At 34.4% G+C, this 18,555-nt stretch overlaps 1 protein-coding gene across 1 annotated transcript; it reads right to left on the bottom strand.

Moving 5' to 3' along the window:
• Positions 1–701: 701 nt before the first annotated feature.
• LOC140044262 (fibrocystin-L-like) lies at positions 702–18,555 on the bottom strand. The gene is made up of 19 exons (XM_072088740.1): positions 18,162–18,555; positions 17,740–17,889; positions 17,393–17,567; positions 16,910–17,063; positions 16,259–16,415; positions 15,296–15,505; positions 14,725–14,892; positions 13,828–14,017; positions 12,051–13,714; positions 9,162–9,482; positions 8,422–8,673; positions 7,546–7,791; positions 6,740–6,892; positions 6,169–6,402; positions 5,527–6,056; positions 3,439–3,613; positions 2,558–2,720; positions 1,953–2,191; positions 702–1,516 (listed from the first exon to the last, which is right to left on the bottom strand). The coding sequence occupies exons 1-19, from the start codon at positions 18,553–18,555 to the stop codon at positions 702–704; spliced, it is 6,390 nt and encodes a 2,129-aa protein (XP_071944841.1).

Here is an 18,555-nt window from a genome sequence, read left to right as displayed (position 1 = left end):
TAGGTTTGGTAGTTGTACACGTATACTCATAGAGCTTGGAAATTCATAGATGATCTCTACTCCTAGCTCACTGGCCATTGCCTCCTCCTCTTCAGTCTGCTTCTCAGCATACCTGATTTAAATTATGTTTATTTTTATATTTATGTTTATTATGTACAAAATACGGGTATAAACGTTAGATCGGGTAAAAATGAGTCACACATGCTGGGAATACAATTAAAGTATTTGATAGGATACATGTTAAAATGACGCAATTGCTGACTCATAAATGGATCGACAAATTCAAATTTGTTATTAACCTCAAAAGAAAGGCAGTCATCAGTCCTCTACTTTGCTAATTTCTTGTTGTATGTAAGATATCGAATTTAAATGCTTCAAAATGGACTAACGTTTCGTTGCCTGTACTTGGACCTCCTGTTTCATTTGTTGCTCTCACGCCCCCTGTTGGGTCTACAGCTGGTGGAGAAGGATCGGTCATAGCTAATGATGTAACCTCAACTTCAAGGCTCTCTGACAAAGTATCAGTCTGTGCTGCGTTAACTAATTCTGTTTGAAGGTTAACAAGGTCATCATATTGAAGGATTGAATTACCTGTAATGAAGAAAATAACATTCTTGTTGTTGGCTATACAAAAAATGTTGATTAAAAAAAATATCTTCAACAATAATGTTGAATTACTTAGTTAATTTTTATGTAAATCTTTATTTACCTAAACTATCTGAACTGTTTAATGATTCACTTGGTGATTCCCCAATCTCCATTACAACTTTAATTTCGTTGGATCTTTTTCGACGTTTGCCTTCTCTAATGACACTAACAACTCGAATCTGAGAATCATCGATTCCAAGCAAACTGGCAAGATTGTTAACAAGATCTTCTTCGTAGAAGTCATCAACATCAACAGGAGCCACACCAACATCAACCATTACAACTGGTGTGGTGATAATGTCAATTGGATCACTACCGCGTATGAGTATCCAAAGAATCTGCCAATCGCGATCAAAATAGTTCTCGCCATAAATGTTGGAGTCAGGAGTTGGCATGAACTGATCGTCTGGTCCGTTTGGATTTTCTGGAACCCATATGAACGTATCTCCATACAGCTGCCCGTTATTTGGCATGACATAGCGACCTTGGTGGTACACATCTAAACGTTGAGGATTGGCATACCATATGCCGACAACTATTTTCTGATCTGGAGTTGTGTTCAGAAAACGTAATCTTAACTTTTCAGGATTTGTTGAACTCATATACATCTCATAAGTCTCTCCAATTGCAACGATAGACATAAATGTGCTGATGCGCTCTTGACATGTGTACCCATGACACCAGCCGTGATCTTGAGGTCCATTGATCAAATCAACGTAACCATTAGACAAAATAGCGATAGGTGAAAGACGTCGTACTTCTGTGTCTGGGTCAAGACTTTCAATTATCAACATAGCATATTCGTAGTCATAGCATTCAAAAGCCTGCCAAGAGTCATGCCATATGCAGTCTTCTGTACCAATAATACCTTAAAGAAAAAGAGCAAATTATATACAAATAAAATCTACACAGAATAGTAACTCTCTAAATCAGGAGGCCAATAAAACACTAACATGCTGTTGAAATGCATTCTGAAAACAAGTGTTCAAAATCTATTATAGAAAAGATTTTTTTCAACTAAATCTAAATCTTGTTTTTGGACAATTTCTTGTTTTCATGGATTCTAAGCTATAATTCTTCCTAAAGTCAAGATAGTTAAGAAGTGCTTAAGAGAAAGGTTGTCATTATTAATTAACCAGTTATTTTTCATAATGAATGACTTTGTATTTGATGAAAGACTATGCCACAAGTTATTTGGAAACCTGGTTTAAGCAAAACAACCTTGAGTTAAAATACCGTTAAGATGATATATTTGCTAATTTGACGATACTTGACAGTTTACACTAAAACCTAAATCAACCAACCTTTATATGGACATTTTTTATCATATGGAATTCTACTACCATCGATGTCAGTAACCATAGCTTTTGGAATCCTGTAGTCACCAACTCCATGTCTCGGATCTCCATCCCATTCGTATGCAGAATCTGGAATTACGTAACCTGGTTGTGATCGTCCTAGAAGTCCGCCATCTTCATCTCTGATCATTGCTTTCTTAAATCCATCACAGTCCATGTCCACACAATCCGAAGGATCTACTTTACTAATTATATAATTAAATAAAAAAATAATTCCAAAGTAAGTTGATCAATTATAACACATACTATTCCCGTGGCCTTGCACCGCAGTATACGTTAAACTACTACAATCATGTTTAGATCCAAGCAACACTGTTTACAGCTTGACAAGATTTTTATAACAATCTTGCAGTAAGGATGAGTTTTAGTCTGTATGTTGTATAAGAAAAAACATGGTCATCAAATTAATTCAAGTAACACATTTCCTTGGGTTATATTCATTTTGTATATATTTTTTTCGTGTTCAACTCAAGAATCTTCAGCAATATGAGAGATTCACACTTTCAAAAGCAGGTGGCAGAAAAAATATACTGTAAGTGGTGAATACTTACGATAGAGGAGGTCTATGTATGTAAACCTTGTTCTCGTCTCTGACTGTTAACATCTTTGTTCCTGCTACAAACATCGGGTGGATAACATCTTCATTTGCCGGGTTGGTCATAATAGCGTAATGGTCTTTATTACAGACGGTACCAAAATAGGAGAAGGTGACATCTGTTGATACAGAAAGATGCACCATCTCAAAAAATAAATTGTTTACCTTTTTGAATAGTCAAATATGTTCATTTTAGGTTATTATTATACAAACAAAGCCAAAAGCACCTTAATTGGTCCTAACAGTGAACAAGGGCTTCTCTCGTCCAGTGCCCACCTTGACCAGAGGAAAGGCATGGGCCAATAAGTCTGAGGTAGATACTAGATGCAGGGGCAGCCATATTATTATTATTATGATTTCAACAGAGAATTAATAAAAAATAGATTTGATAAAACAGTACTACCGGAAAACCTCCATTTTCTTAAGATGGTGAATATATTTTTTATGTTTATCAAAGTAGAGAGGCTTATTTCATGCATATCGTTTTCCAATGCACTTAAGCACTGTCTACACTATCAAATTAATTTGACAAAACAAGTGTGATGTGCTTAAATAATTATGGTAGTGATATGGCATCATCGTGTTCATTATAGGCACATCACATTTGTTTATAACATAACGTTTGGTAGTGTAGACAGAGCTTTAGAGTATTAGTTTGATATATCTAAGATTAAGGAATGGAAACAGTGCCAATTCCAGATTTTGTGAGGAAGCTCATTACATGCTAATACTGTACCTTGCAAAATCTAACAATAGTCGGGTATGTTCTGTATAGAATAAAACAAATTGGGTTTAGGTTTATCCAAGTAAGTAAAGTTCTTTCACGCTTATACATACCCTGCAATCTTGTGCTTCCAGCAATAGCTGGGTAATCCCTGAGATCATGGAATGGGAATGGAAACCTCGGAGCCAGATTTCCACTAGACATGAAATTTGCCCACACGAATCCAGTATTGCCTTGATCTGGGCCACGAGGTGCACGCCATGCAAAACTTTGGCGTGCATTCTCGGGCTTATTCTGAACAAAATAAAATCAATAAGCGTTAAGATTGATTAAACAATTGACAGAGCTTTAAAAAATCAATATTACTTCTGTTTTACAGTAAAGGAATAGAGAAACAACGAGTACAGATCAAAGAAAACAACCGTGATCAGCAGACTGCCAATGGTATGATATAAATAGTAACTGTCAAAATAATGGAAAGATTTATATTAGACACTGCGCATTTTTAAATATGCACCTCTATCATTAAACGTGATTGTCAGTTAAACGGATAAAGTCAGTGGAAAGGTGCTAAAAGAGTGCAATGAGCAACTCTCGCAAGTGTTTTCGTTGTTGTTCAACTGGTCACTGCGTACATTTGAAATTCCTAGAATCTGGAAAAAATCCTTAATTCACCCCCTGCCAAAGAATAATAAACCTGAAGCTCTCAATGACTATAGGCCCATTGCCATAACTGCTGTACCTATGAAATGTTTCAAAAAATTAATTAAGAATGAGATTTTAAGTGAGACTGAGAGTCTTTTGGATCCCTGTCAATTTGCCTACCGTTCCAAAAGGGGTGTAGAAGATGCAGTTAAAACTTTATTACATAAAATACTTGGTCATGTTGACAGGCCAAATTCGTATGCCAGAGTTTTATTCTTAGATTTTTCATCCGCTTTTAACACTTTGCAACCTCATATTTTAATGGAGAAAATGAATGTCTTGGGTATAAATCCAGCTACTATTTTATGGATCAATAATTTTTTAAAAGATAGGGAACAATTCGTCTGTTTTAATGATAATACTTCAGAAAAACTTATGTGCAATACTGGTGCACCACAAGGTTGTGTTTTATCTCCTATTTTATTTTCTTTATATACTAATGATTTTAAATGTTCAGATGATCTAGTTTTAACCAAATGCTTTACTGTGAAATACGCTGATGACACCGGTCTAGTTGGCCTGATAAAAACATAATGACCCTAAGTCATATTTTGATAATGTCAGTTATTTTTCTACTTGTTGTTCTAATAACTATCTAAAATTAAATGTTAACAAGACTAAAGAAATGATCATTGATTTTAGAAAAGGTAACAAAACACATGCTAAGCTATGTATATTAAACGATGAAGTGGAAGTTGTTAGTAACTTTAAGTATCTAGGCACAGTAATCGATGATAAACTTAATTGGAAGGAAAACACTAAGTTAGTTACCACAAATTGTTATAAACGACTGTACTTTTTGAGAAGATTGAAGAAATTTCATGTGTGCAATAGGATCTTGACTCTATTTTATGAATCTGTTATTTTATCTGTTTTAACTTTTAATGCAATAGTTTGGTTCAACAATTTACACCAGCAATGCATGAAAAAAGTACAAAGAATAAGTAAATCTGCCAAAAAGATAATAGGAAACGATATTAAGAAATCAGATGAAGTTGTTAACAACGCACTTACAAATAAGCTTAAAGTTATTATGTCAGATGTTAGCCACCCCCTTAACCAGTACATTACGTTAAGCCGGTCTGGGCGCATTACATATCCTCGCTGGAACACTGAACGCCTACGTAGATCCTTACTCCCATCTGCTATGAGGCATTTTAATTTAAGGTGGAAACGATAACTGCAATAAGTATTTTAAATCTGTATTTTTAACTCTTTTTGTACTTTTTGTGTCCTCTTTTAACTTTTTTATATAACATCTTGTTCTCTGTTGTATGTGGTTTTATTCTTTTTTACTGTTAGTGCGACAATGTTTTTAGACAATTTTAATGTGTGTACTTTCAGCCAAAGTTTCAAGCCATTTATGAGTTTGACAATAAAGTTTATTAAATTGAATGGAATTGAATTGATTGTACTCGACCTCTATATCCATGGTTTAACAAAGAATCATGATATTAAGTAGGAACCCTTGCAATGTTATTGACCAACTAACATACCTGAAACTCATCACAATCAAAGAACGGACTTGTACCAATTATAAAAGATGACTCCATTCTCACATACTTATCAACAGCTTTATGACTAAGAGAAGATGGACCAAAGACAAATGGCATCACCCCAATATTGTTATCAGCAAGAATAAATCCAGTCATTACAACGGAACTTGACAATTGGAAATAAACTCCATAATCCCAATTCTTCCAGATGAAGAAATTAGCGATCTTTGTACAGCCCCTCTGACCATCCTCGTTCATAAGATGGATACCGTGCAAAGAAGTGTGTCCTTCGTTGTTATTCCACTGACTTTCAACGTCACAGATCTCACCACTAATGTGGTAAAGCACCCTCTCAGAACCTGCCACAGTGTTGTTTTGTAGGATGACATCTCTGGAGCTCTCAATTTCAATACCTGCTGGCCATGATATATCCTCCTCAGCATTGTAGCGGTCTTGATATGTACCCGGAAAGACAGTCAGTGTCACTAGATTATGCAGTATTTTATGGTCTCTCCCCCATGCAATAATACCTGCAATTCAAAGAATTATCAATATGCAAATGTCATAATGTATTAAACTTATGATACAAATATTATCATTATAGTTTAAAAAAATATAAAAATAAATCTTCTTTTGTTTTACCTGCTCCAACGGTGTGGTGAATAACATTATCCTGAATTGTTAGTCCTGAAGTACCGAACACTCCAATAGCAGGACTGAAGCCATTATGAAATGTACATTCTCGTACAAACGAAGGGCTTTCTACAGTAACTTCTCCAATATCCAAGAAAGCAACCGAATAACGTGGGTCGTAAAAATCTGTCCAGCCTTCTTGTCCAGAATGTTTAAACTCAACATTAGAGATTTTTGCATAACCTTTAAGTATAGTAGCAGTATAATTATTTAGATAGCATTTAAAGAATCGGAATGTATGACAGGATAGTAAACTTCATTTTATGTAATGACCAAATGGAATGTTAAAAATAGTTTTTTGATATTATTATTTTGTTTTGTTGGTAAACTAAACCGATGCTTACTAAATTTAGTGGTAGCTTAATATAGTTGTGCAGTTTAGACTATTTTGTTTTGCGTAGCAGCAATCACTTGTACTTTGCAATTATTTCTAGTTTCTTGTATAGTGTGATAGCTCTTTTTTAAAAAAAGACTGCAACCTCAATATATTATTTAAATATTATATGTTTATAATTTTTACCTTTGTATTCTATACCATATTGGTTATATTTTCCAATCAGAACTCTAGCTCCAAATGACTCTTCAAACAAATTAGTGTAGTCAGCACCAATAATTTGAATGTTTCTTGTTAGAAGGCCTACTTCAGCAGATTCTGTGTATGTCAGAGATTCATCTTCAAGAGTAACCGTTTCAGCTGGAATAGTGTGTAATGCAGTTAAAATAATCTGTTTCCTATTCTTCTATATGTTTAATACAATAACATAAACCTCTCTCGATTGTTCAAAAAGTGTATTCTTTGTGCCCAGCCAAAGGTTATCCAGTTTTTGATAAATGAAATGTAATATAATAGGGGAAACATTTATTCGGGGAAGAATTAATTAAGTTAGTTGCAAATGTTTCGAATTCTAAATTCACTATCATTATCTCTTTACACAATCCTGGTCTTAAAGCAAAACTCTACTACCGTACTACACACTCGATAATAGTAGTCGACAAATTTGTCTAGGTCTCAATTTTCGAGGACATGGCTCGTTTGCAGCTTATATTGTTTATCTTCAAAGAAACTAACTTTGGTGCTACTATTGTGAGCACTACGGGTGTACAAGTAACATTTAGCATACCAAAACAATTTCAAGCATTTTAAGTTTTACAGGGAATATGATCAAAGTGAAGGTGGAAACAGCCATTTAAATGAATTCAATGACTAATTAATATCTTGACATTTTAACAGTATTTAATATAATAACAAATAAGACAACAAGACAAAAGTATACACACTCCAATATTGATAATGATAAGCAAATCTAGTTATTTAAAAATAAATACCTATGTGTTTATACTTGGCTGTGTCATTGATTCGTACAGTATGTTCATCAATGATTTCAATTATCATGAACGTTTCAGTTTCCCAAGCCTCATACGATGTTGATGCCACCACAATCTCATCTCCTACTTGCCAAGTTACATTTTCTTTGAGATAGATGATGTCATCGCCAGCGATGAGAGAACTGCTCAATTGTGTCCATGTGATATTGGGAGAAATACCATGCATCTCCAAACGACCGAATACACCTACATTAATGAAACACATCGTTTTATAGTGTTCTCTATAATTAGCTGCAGAATATTATTCTTATTCTTCGAAGTCTTGCAGACTATCCATATATATAGTTAGCAAAGTTTTAAACATTGAACTATTCCTGTTTGTTTGTTTTTACTTTCATAATTTTACTAATATTATTTCAAAACTCTAAAGTTGTTTTACCATGTAGAAATGTTACTAATTCCTTTATTCTTATAGCATTTTTGTACTGTAGGTTATTTTCTGGAGAATACAATGAAACACAATGGTATGGCCATATGGACCAAAATGTATAGAATATTGCTCATGTGGATTGTGAAAGAAAAGTATGTATGTTTATCATTACTTTTCTCTGTGCTTTGTTATTCATTCATTACTTATTTTATTTCATTTCTTTGATTCAACAGAAATTACAATTACAGGATGGCTTAGATATATGGAAATATTAATAAAATAAAATAAAAAAGCTTAAAATGGTTAGATAATTACATTCCAATATTGCAACAATAGAAATTAAATAATATAATACATAATACATATTGGAATAAACGTCAGATGATTAAACAGGTTACAAATTTACCCCATATTTATTGAACCAGGTTTGATTTTAAAAGACTTACCCAAAACTTTAGCTCCCAAATTTGGTCCGTTTTGTAGAGGAATGTCTTCGGTAAAATGGTTTCCATTCAAGAACATTTTTAATTGGTGTTGAAATGGTGATTTCTCCCATCCAATAATCAAGACTCCATCACCATATATAACGATATAAGTTGCGTTTATATAATTGTCTCTAGTATCTTCAATCTCTAGGGTGCCATAAATATAGAGTCGATTCATCCTCGGCAGAGCAACATCAGCAACAACCCACTTTCCTACAAACAATAATAATATATTAGAAAGTTTAGTTTCGGACGAGCTATGACTTCTGTGTAAATTAGGCATAATAATAATAATAATAATAATAATAATAATAATAATAATAATAATACATATTGTCCAAGTTGTGGTCCAGCGTCTATAAATACCTAAAAAATGTCCAAATGTACGTACGTGTCTGTGGTAACATAAACTCCAAGGTTGTCACCTGGGACTAGAATCAACAAATTTGGTTCTGACTACTTGTAAATGGCAAACAAAACTAAATGTATGCAAGTAGTACATCCATGACGTAATAAGTCATATTCTTTCAAAATCAAAAGGTCTCTAATATCACAGGAGACTCCAAGCCATGGCTATATCACAGCACTATCTAACTGGTGTATGTGTTATGAACAACCATGATGTCTTGAATCATAAATCAGAAAGTAAAACTTAAAAACAAAATTGCTTTCCTAAAGATATGTTTGTGTCTTCTACATACCAGACAGGATCATGACATCATCACCGTCTTTTGGCAGTACAAATGATTCATTATCATTACCACCCCATCCATCCTCCACTCCTTCCCAAGCCTCAGTCGTGGACCATAGAAGCACAGAAGCGTTATCTGGTCTGCCTTCTGCAGGAGGTTCAGGAACAGGTGGAATACAGTCGAGGTAATAGCATCTATAAACTTGTAGGTTAATTGATAGTTTGTCTCCTTCAGTTGAGTATATGTCTTTTCCAGATACTATTGAATAGAAAAAGTGGTAATGAAAAATGATTGGGTTTTTAACTCTGATATTTTCACACGGCATAGGACCTACACTGTTAATTTAAACATATAACATTGGTTGAACTTCCGATTTATGGCACGTTTTCATATACACGCATAGAGAACCTCACAAAAAGAATGTATTTTCGTATAGTAGCTTCAATTAGGACAGTTAGTTAAATCCAGAGCGAAGAGTGAATTTACAGTGTAATTTCACTCTTCCCTGGTTAAATCCTAGTTTAAAGTACACATTCTCGTGCGCTTGTGTGTTTTTCTCCCAAAGAATTTAAACAAATTACCTTCACACTATGGACACCTAGTTACAACTTTTTACAATTTGTTACTTTTTGTAGATGCGAAAAAGGTAGTAAACAACGACTACAGTACATCAGTTCTACCTCAGTAGTCACAGAGGTACAAAAATGTTCAAAATAGGGAGGTTTCGCAACCTTACGAATACGATAACGAATACGTCACACATTTGTGAAAGCTGATCCCCATTTCAAATTCGTAAAGCGGATTCGTGTTGACGAATATCACCAGTCATATTCGTAACTACAAAACGAGTATAGTTTTTGATCTATTTTGCACATTTTGCATTTGAATCAGGAATTATTCATGATTATAATATAATTATAGATTTATTGAAAGTAATTTACTAAAAGTAATTTACTAAAATGCCAGGTAAATTTTGATAAATAACAGTTTTTAAAGTCCTCACTGGCTTTGATGTTACGCTAGGCCTAGGCAGCCATGAAACATGCGCTTCGTTCAAATTTACCGCAATCATATTTTGGACGGCGCCCTCAATATTTCGTTGCCATTCAAAACAGATTTTTACTGTCTTGCGAAAACGAATACGTGTGCGTGACGTATCCGTTTTCGTTATCGTATTCGTAGCGTTGCGAAACCTCCCTAATATAGAATCTCTTATTTTATTTTAGTTTTAAATAAATTTACTTTGTTTTCAGGGAAATGTAAATTATATTACAGTTTATGTATTCTCTAAATATTTATACTTTAAGCCTAGTCTAGTCAAAAAAATGTGATGTGCCAAAATATGGTAGTGATATTTCATTTCATTTCATTTCATAATAACATTTATTTCCTTCATAATATACAAAATAAATAATATAATACACAAAATTCATGACGAGAACAAAGATAGTTAAAACAATACAATTTTTTTTTCTCATCTTTAACATGAATAAAACAATATTATGAAGGAGGCACAATTTCTAAAAAGCAAAAGCTTGTGTTGAAAGTGCCTGAACAAAACAAAAAGTAACTAAAATCAAATTAGTAAATAATAGTAAATGGTATATAGGAATAAAGTAATTACCATGACGGAATATGAAAACAATAAAAAACTGATACCTAGAATATAACTAGTTAATTAATTTACTTTTGTATTAGATATTGTTTAGTGTTAAAGACGAAGCTATGTTTGTTTGCAGAAGTTGTAATTTTGTTAGGAAGTGAGTTCCATATCTTGGGTCCAGTAAATCTAATATTATGTTGAAAAGAAGTCTTTTTATGTTTAGGAATATGAAGGTTATTGAGGATTCTTGTGGAATAGCCGTGAAATTCATAATTGGGAGAAAACATATCGCGTAAATGAGATGGAAGAAGAGCATTTTGGCTTTTGTAAATAAATAAACATTGTTGGAAAATATTAATATCTGTTAATTTTAATAATTTGAGAGAACGAAATAAAGGATCTGTACTAGTTCTAGGTGAAACATTCGAAATTATTCGAATGATTTTCTTTTGTAGTATTTGAAGTTTATTTAAATTAGATGGGAATGTGTTACACCAAACGATATTGCAATATAAAAGATATGGCAAAACAAGGGAGCAGTAGAGTGTTCGGAGAATATGATGTGGAAGAAAAGATGCCAGTCTACAAATTATACCAATATTTTTTGAGATTTTGTTTTCTGTCTCAATAACATGGGGTTTCCATGTCAGACGACTATCAATGGATACACCCAAAAATTTTGCATGATTGACCATGGGGAGAACAGAACCATTTAGTTTAATTTGCAATGGACCTAATTTAATCGGCATCGTACTACTTCTAAACAAAACATAGCTGCACTAAAAATGACATCATCGTGTCCATCAAGGGGCACATCCCATTTTTTGTCACAAAAAGTTTGATTGCTTTTACTCTTTCAAAACATATTCAACCTTCTGTCAACTATTGTCGAAGTTTAGTAATGTCTCAGGTCTAATTTATATTGTCACCACTAAAGAGACTTTCTTCATCAGTACATGTATGGATGTATAGTTGAGAATACGAACGATATTAGACAAAACCAAGTTCTGCTTTGATTTTACGACCATCCGGGAACATACTTTTACAAACGGCATTGAAATACAAATTAATTAGAAATTATCACACCACACGCCAAAGACTAAGAATGCTAATAATCTACACAAGCTTAAAACAAAATGTACATTATAGCTTCTATGAATAACACAGTTAATTAATTTGGCGTTACTGCAGTAATTAATTAGTAAGTAATGTCAGTTCACTTGTTTCTAGTTTTTTATACGATATCGATAGAATTGTTAAAAATGTGAAAAAAAATAATTATACAGATTACTTACCTAAGTAGTAAAGGTTGTTGTTATCATCATTAAAATAATAATCACCGTAGTTGTTCTCGTAAGTCACCATTTGTTGTGTACTGGCTGTAACGTAACCGATCGTTGCAAACACATCAGGACTCTGTGTAAAGTTATGATTAATAATAACATAGTCACCATCGTTAAAATTATAGAAATCCGCTTTATACGTAATGTTGGTCACGTGGTCAACATCTTCAAAAATGAAGTTGTATGTGTCTCCCTCTATTAATGTTATCATCCAACCTTTGAGATGCGTTAGTCGTTTTGCACGGTAGAGTATACTGCTTGTGCCATGTTGATTAGTAAATAAGGCATTTTTATAGCGAAGAGAAGATGGAAAAGCGGCATTAAATGCCATACGGTGAAGTTTTACTGTATCGTCACAAGCAGCACCATCAACAAAACCTAAGCTGTAGGCGTCATCTTTAGCACAATGAGCTGGTGGGAGGTTCGGATTGTTAGGTAAAACATTCTGATTGGCCTTGTTTGATCCTGTTAGAGTGCCATCCAAATCTTCAAACCAATGCTCATGTTGCCATAGAAACGCAGCTTTGTTTGGAGATTCTGTAAACTCAAGATTTTTTACTCGTGTGTGGAATCCACCCTGGTTACTCAAACACATGGAACAGGAATGCAAAGTTGCACAACGGTTATCTTTAAAATTGATGAAGTGAACACCATCAATGGTCAGGCCAGAGTTGTGGGGAGCACGGATACCAGCTAATGTGCATTCAGATTGTTTTGAAATGCCACTGTATCCAATGATTGTGGAATCCTTGACAAGAGCTCCATCATTATCAAATGGAATACCTGCTTCAATTTTTTGATATTCAATTCCTGCTTTATCAGCATCGGAAATTAAAAAATCATGAAACTGGACACTGCCGACGGCAATGCACTCAGCCCCTCTTTCTACCTTCCAAGCAGTTAGACTGTAAAACTTTGCCTGAGTTGGTGTGTTGGAGTTGCACTGTCCACCTTTAATTGGATGATATTCTGGGGAAACCCAGAGGCCGTACCAGCCTTGGGAATGAGCAGTGTTGTTTTTGAATTCACCCATAACCATTTTACGAGGACACATTGATGTTGTATATGAAGGACCACCTGGATTTTCAGGCATATTGTACCAGAACCCAAAATGTGAGCCACCGGCAGCTGCATTATGTCGCACAGTATTGTTAGGATTTGTTATCCAGAATGCTGCAGGTGTTACGTCAACGCTTAGCAGACTAGAGCTACTCTTGACAAAGATTCCGAGATTGAATTGGATAGTGTTTTCCATTTCATTACCATCCTCCATAAAATATGCATGTCCCATGATATCGAATACAACGTTGTGTTCTACTAATAAGTTGTCCACAGAGTGGATTGTAACAGCCCGATTAAAAGTATGATGGATTCCGCATCCACGAACGTATGAACCACTAACATCACCATTGAAATGAAAGTGTATTGGGTAACGTCCGAGACGGAATGCCTGTCCTGCATTAGTGACCTCGACATACTCAATGCGACCTTTTACAAGTTCTTGATCTCTATATTTTCCAAATAGCATTATCTGTGAACCAAATTGTTCACTCCCAATCTCCTCGCCATAACGGCCTTGAAAGCATGTTTGTGTTGCAAATTGATCTATAAAAAAAATAAATAATATGATTTACACATAAAATGTGTGTTCTCTTTTTGAATTTTCTTCAAATATCATAAAACATGAACATGATGTTTGTTTATTGATTCAAAGTTTACGAAAAACGAATCGTCTTTGCATGCTTGAATGTTCTTTGTCCATTCATCTTGTACTGATCCACGAACGACAACGTTATGGGTCAAAAGACCAACTTCAGCTTTAGTTGATAAAAACACGCCATTTAGAATTTGCTCAATTGAGATGTGCTCGAATTTAAGTGCAGGTTCAACTTCAAGTGTCAGTCCATCAGACGATACATCTAACATAAATCAAAAAGTACCTATCCATTAAAACCTATTCCTACTTTCATTCATTCTGCTTTTATTTAAAATTTCTCTTTGCAGTATATATAAAATAAAACTGAATTGCGAGAGATTTACATATAAAATTGGTACAAGCTTTCAAACATCAACATTTACAACATTAAAAAGTTAAAAAGTTTAAAAAAGAAATATTTTTAAAAAGGAGATATTACACATGGAAGAAACTGATGAAAGTACTTATTACTTATTATTATTATTATTGTTGTGTTTATTTTGGTTTATTAATTAGTCTACACAGTGCTGGGAAACATGAGTTGTTGAATCTTTTAGTATTGCCATATATTTCACTTTGCTTCTTAGCATTTCTAAGTATCCTGCCACACGTTTCGCCTCTCAATGCGTTAGGGACGATTTTGTTAAGATTTTTAGCAAAATCAAGAAGAATATCTTCTCTTCTTTGATCTAAAAATTTAAGATTAAGTAGTTTAATTGCTTGATCATAGGATGCATATTTTTGTCCGAGAATTATTCTACATGCGCGTTTCTGTATAGATTCAAGCTCCATGGATTGTGCTATGGTTAAGGCAGAGTGCCATACCGGACACGCATATTCAGTTACAGGTCTTATGTGGCTAATATACATTTGACGCATTACTGAGCATTACAATGAATAGCTAAAGCCATGACCACGTTACTTACATACCTACAATTCGCACCATCTCAATTTCCCGCTGGCTATGCCGATGTCCAGTAGACGCAATTGCTATATGGTCACCGATGTTCCATGTGACGGATTGTTCCAATACAATGGTAGTGCTTCCAGCTGCAGCAGACTCTGCCAGATGTGTCCATGTAACAGGAACTGGAATACCTGTACAAAAAAATCCAAGAAATAGATGGAGAAGAACTGAACATTTCACAAGAAGAAAGGGTGATATGGAAAAGTGAAATACAAATAAAAGATGGTGTATGGAGCGACATCATGGAACATAAAAATAACTAAAGAAAGAATTTAGAAGAAGATGAAAAAATGAAGTAATGGGGATGAGGTGGCAACATGGAACGATTAGTGGCAGCATACCAGAGGGAAATTTGATAAAACAGGCATGTCACATTTTCAAAATGCATTACAGGAGGGTATTTGTACTGGAGATTTAAGAATCTCAAGCAGTACTTATGATATCAGATTTATGAATATTTTGCATAGACTTTATAAAATGACATTTACAAGCTTAATTTACAAGTTAAATACAGAAGGAATGAAATGTAGTTACCATGAAGATCAAGTGTTCCATTTCTTACAGCAAGAGTCTTGGCACCAAAAAGAGGAAGTTCCTGTGAACGCTGGTGACCATGCATCATAATGGTTGCTTTGTGCTGGAATGGTTCTTCTTCCGTGCCAACTTGCAACAATCCTCCATCAGTGATGAGAATGTTTTCTGCATGTAACTCTAAATCCTTTTCATCGAAAATTAATTTACCTCCTAAGCAAAAAAAGTATCACAATCACCGTGTTTAGGATGCTGCGTGCATTGAGATTTATTCGGCAACTGTTAAGCCGATTTTCCACTAGGCGAATTTGTTCGCGCGAATCGAACGCGCCAGCTTGTACGCATGTGTATTCATGTTTACATATTCCAAATCCTTCTCTACGCATGCGTATTAGCTGACGCCTTCGATTCGCACGAACAAATTCGCCTAGTGGAAAATCGGCTTTATTATCATACCGAATTTTATCGATTTCCTTGGATTATGTTCTGTACAGACATACCTTTCTGTAGGTGTACGGTGCTAGCGAAATAATGAATATAGATTTGACGACAGATGATCGATGACTAAGACAAATTGCATAATTCACACAGCTCAAATGTCATCGCAAATTGAAAGCCCAGTATTATTAATTATTGTTTTGTTTTTAGTCGCGTGGACGCGACTCAATAGTTTACTATGTCGGTCGGTCGGTCTGTCGGTCTGTCTGTCGGTCCGGTATCACTATGCGTTTTATCGCTTTTCTGTACTTTTTGAACTGTTTTGATGTACAGAAAAGTTTTAAAGTACATTACTTTTTGAAAGTTCATTTTTTTTCTGAGAGCACGCGACTTATGGCTGTTGGCCTTGTTTATAATGTTCCCATTGGAACTTTAAGGGCTTAGTTGAAATGAATGACAAGATGGAGAAAAAAACAAAAACACACACAACCAAAACTAAATTAACCATTGCATTGTAAATAACATTACCTTGAATTAAAAGCATTGCTAGTATAGGTGTATCGATATCCAACAGAAGTGTTTGTCCGGCAGGTACTAAAACAAATTGACCTGCAATTGGAGGGTGTTTTCCTTCCCAAGACCAAATGGATGACCATACATCTATGTAAAAGTAGTCAGCATTTTTCTGTTAAAGATAAAAACATCCATGTATCTGTATGCCCACACCTACTAAATGATGATTAAATAGCAGGCCTATACAAATAACGTGAGTTGCAATGGAACTGAGTTGAAATAGTAAATTCAGAATTACAAATTGTCATATATATGCTCAAATGTTCTGAATTCTTCCATGTTACTTACACATGTACAGATCAATTTGTTAACAAACAGACTGCGCATTTCGTGTTGGGAAATAAAGTTAAGGTTTATTTGCCCACAAACTTCGTATTATTAAAGTTTTGCTAGAGTTTATTCGGAAGTAGTTGTACCATATCCATCACAGTATTATGCATTGTGTCACTGTGGATGGACCAGGCGTTATTTGTAAATAATTAATTGATAGATAATGTACTATACCAGTATTGAAAATCTCAATAATAATATAGATCAAGAGACCTTATCTATTCTTGATTATTTATGTTACATGAAGGTAAATGTGTTACATAGCTTGATTATTACCTGTGTGGCAATGTTGTCATCATCATCTGTCACAACTCTGACATGAGTCTTGATGGAACCTTGATGAGCTTCTGTTGTACATTCTATCACGGTAGTCGATTCAGAAGAAATGATGCATTCAGAACCATCAATAGTCACCACATTGCCAGAAGACCTTCAATGATATATTATAATGTTTAATTAATATTTACAATTAATAACAACCCAACGAGCAATGGAAAAAATGCTATAAATCATACAAAAAGACAACATACCAAAACAAGAAAAATTAACTAAGTTAAGAAATTTTAGAAAAAAAGAAGACGACAAGAAAGAAGGTGAAGAGCATTTTGAACTAGTCAATACCTTAGGAGAAGAGGAAATGGAAACTCCTCGAAGAGTGTTAAATAGAGGAGTGTTAAATCTAGCATTGAATGACATTACTTATGATTATGAACATGAAGACCCTACTTTTCTATATTGTTTGTAAAAATGGTCTAATACCTAAATCTAGTACCAGTAATAGTTAAATCAGTTCCTCCACCCGTTCCCCCTCTTGTTGGTTTTACTGAGTTTATAGTAGCTGTTAGTGAACTCTTGTAAGTGAATGCGTTTGACAAGGTGGCAATCAATCCACTGTCCACAGAAAGAACAATGTCACATATAACTGTTGATGAAGCTGTCAAAAAATGGAGACATTTTAGAAAATAGGCAAAAAACAATAGGTAAAAAACAAGAGCTACAACTCTTCCTTTTCAAACATTTTGATGGATATATGTGGGGATGCTGGAGGAAGGAGGTAGTACTTATGCATTATGAATATAACATTTTACCAATATCAAACAATTTACCAATTCCATCATTGACCGGTATTAGGCACTGGACAAAAGTATATGTCCCCGTTGTGACATCACATGGGTTACCACATACTGTTACCTTCGTTCTATCTTCATCAAAACTAAAACCAGTTAGGTTTAGTGTTTTTGTGCCAGCAAAACTTCCTGTAATACGATAAAAAAAAATATCAAAATCCATTTATCTTTAAGAGAAGTGACAATGCAAATTTCTTTTGAGTTTCTTTTTCTTCAACATAAAAAGAGCTTACTTAAGTAATTGAGTGGCTATGCTTCCTAGATTAAATCAACATCAGGTGATGTTTTCTAGATATGATATCTCGAACTTTTGGGCATCATAACATAATTAACTTCATGTAGAAGAACTTTTTCAGCAATATTTAAGAAGGTTTTGTATTAAACTTCCAAAATGTGCTTACCATCAATGGGAAAACTAGACGCAACTGAGAGAATGTACTCAAATGTTTCAACTGATGAAGCTTTCCCCAGGTTGAATACATCAGCTTCTACGGTATACACACCAGCGCTGTGTGAAGGAACCTGACAGACAATCTTTGTCGCTGTCACGCTGCCTACCACAGTACACTCTTTGCCATCAATGTTTACTTTAACGTCTGCTGCCGATGATCCAAAATTGACTCCACGTATTGTGATACTGTCGCCATAATTTCCAGATGATGGAGAAACTGATGTTATCGTTGGAGTTGCCGAAGATTTGAACTGAAAAGCCTTAGTAGGGAACTCTTCTCCATTTGATGTAACAAGAATGTTTGTAGTGGCAGCTGAGTGAGAGTTTGTGATACATGTGACCAT

The sequence above is a fragment of the Antedon mediterranea genome, chromosome 3 (genome assembly GCF_964355755.1).
Source record: "Antedon mediterranea chromosome 3, ecAntMedi1.1, whole genome shotgun sequence".
NCBI lineage: Eukaryota > Metazoa > Echinodermata > Crinoidea > Comatulida > Antedonidae > Antedon > Antedon mediterranea.
Note: the sequence above shows the minus strand (reverse complement) of the source record. Positions and strands in the feature narration are given on the sequence as shown.

Bases quoted from the DNA above. Each gene is read 5' to 3' on its own strand.
- LOC140044262 (XM_072088740.1), bottom strand. From the start codon at position 18,555: ATGGTCACATGTATCACAAACTCTCACTCAGCTGCCACTACAAACATT. The intron at 16,416-16,909 runs GTAATAATCAAG...TATCTTTAACAG, and splicing joins ATGACAACATTGCCACACAG to AAAAATGCTGACTACTTTTA. The intron at 13,715-13,827 runs TTCGTTTTTCGT...CATATTATTTAT, and splicing joins ATTCAAGCATGCAAAGACGA to TTTTTTTATAGATCAATTTG.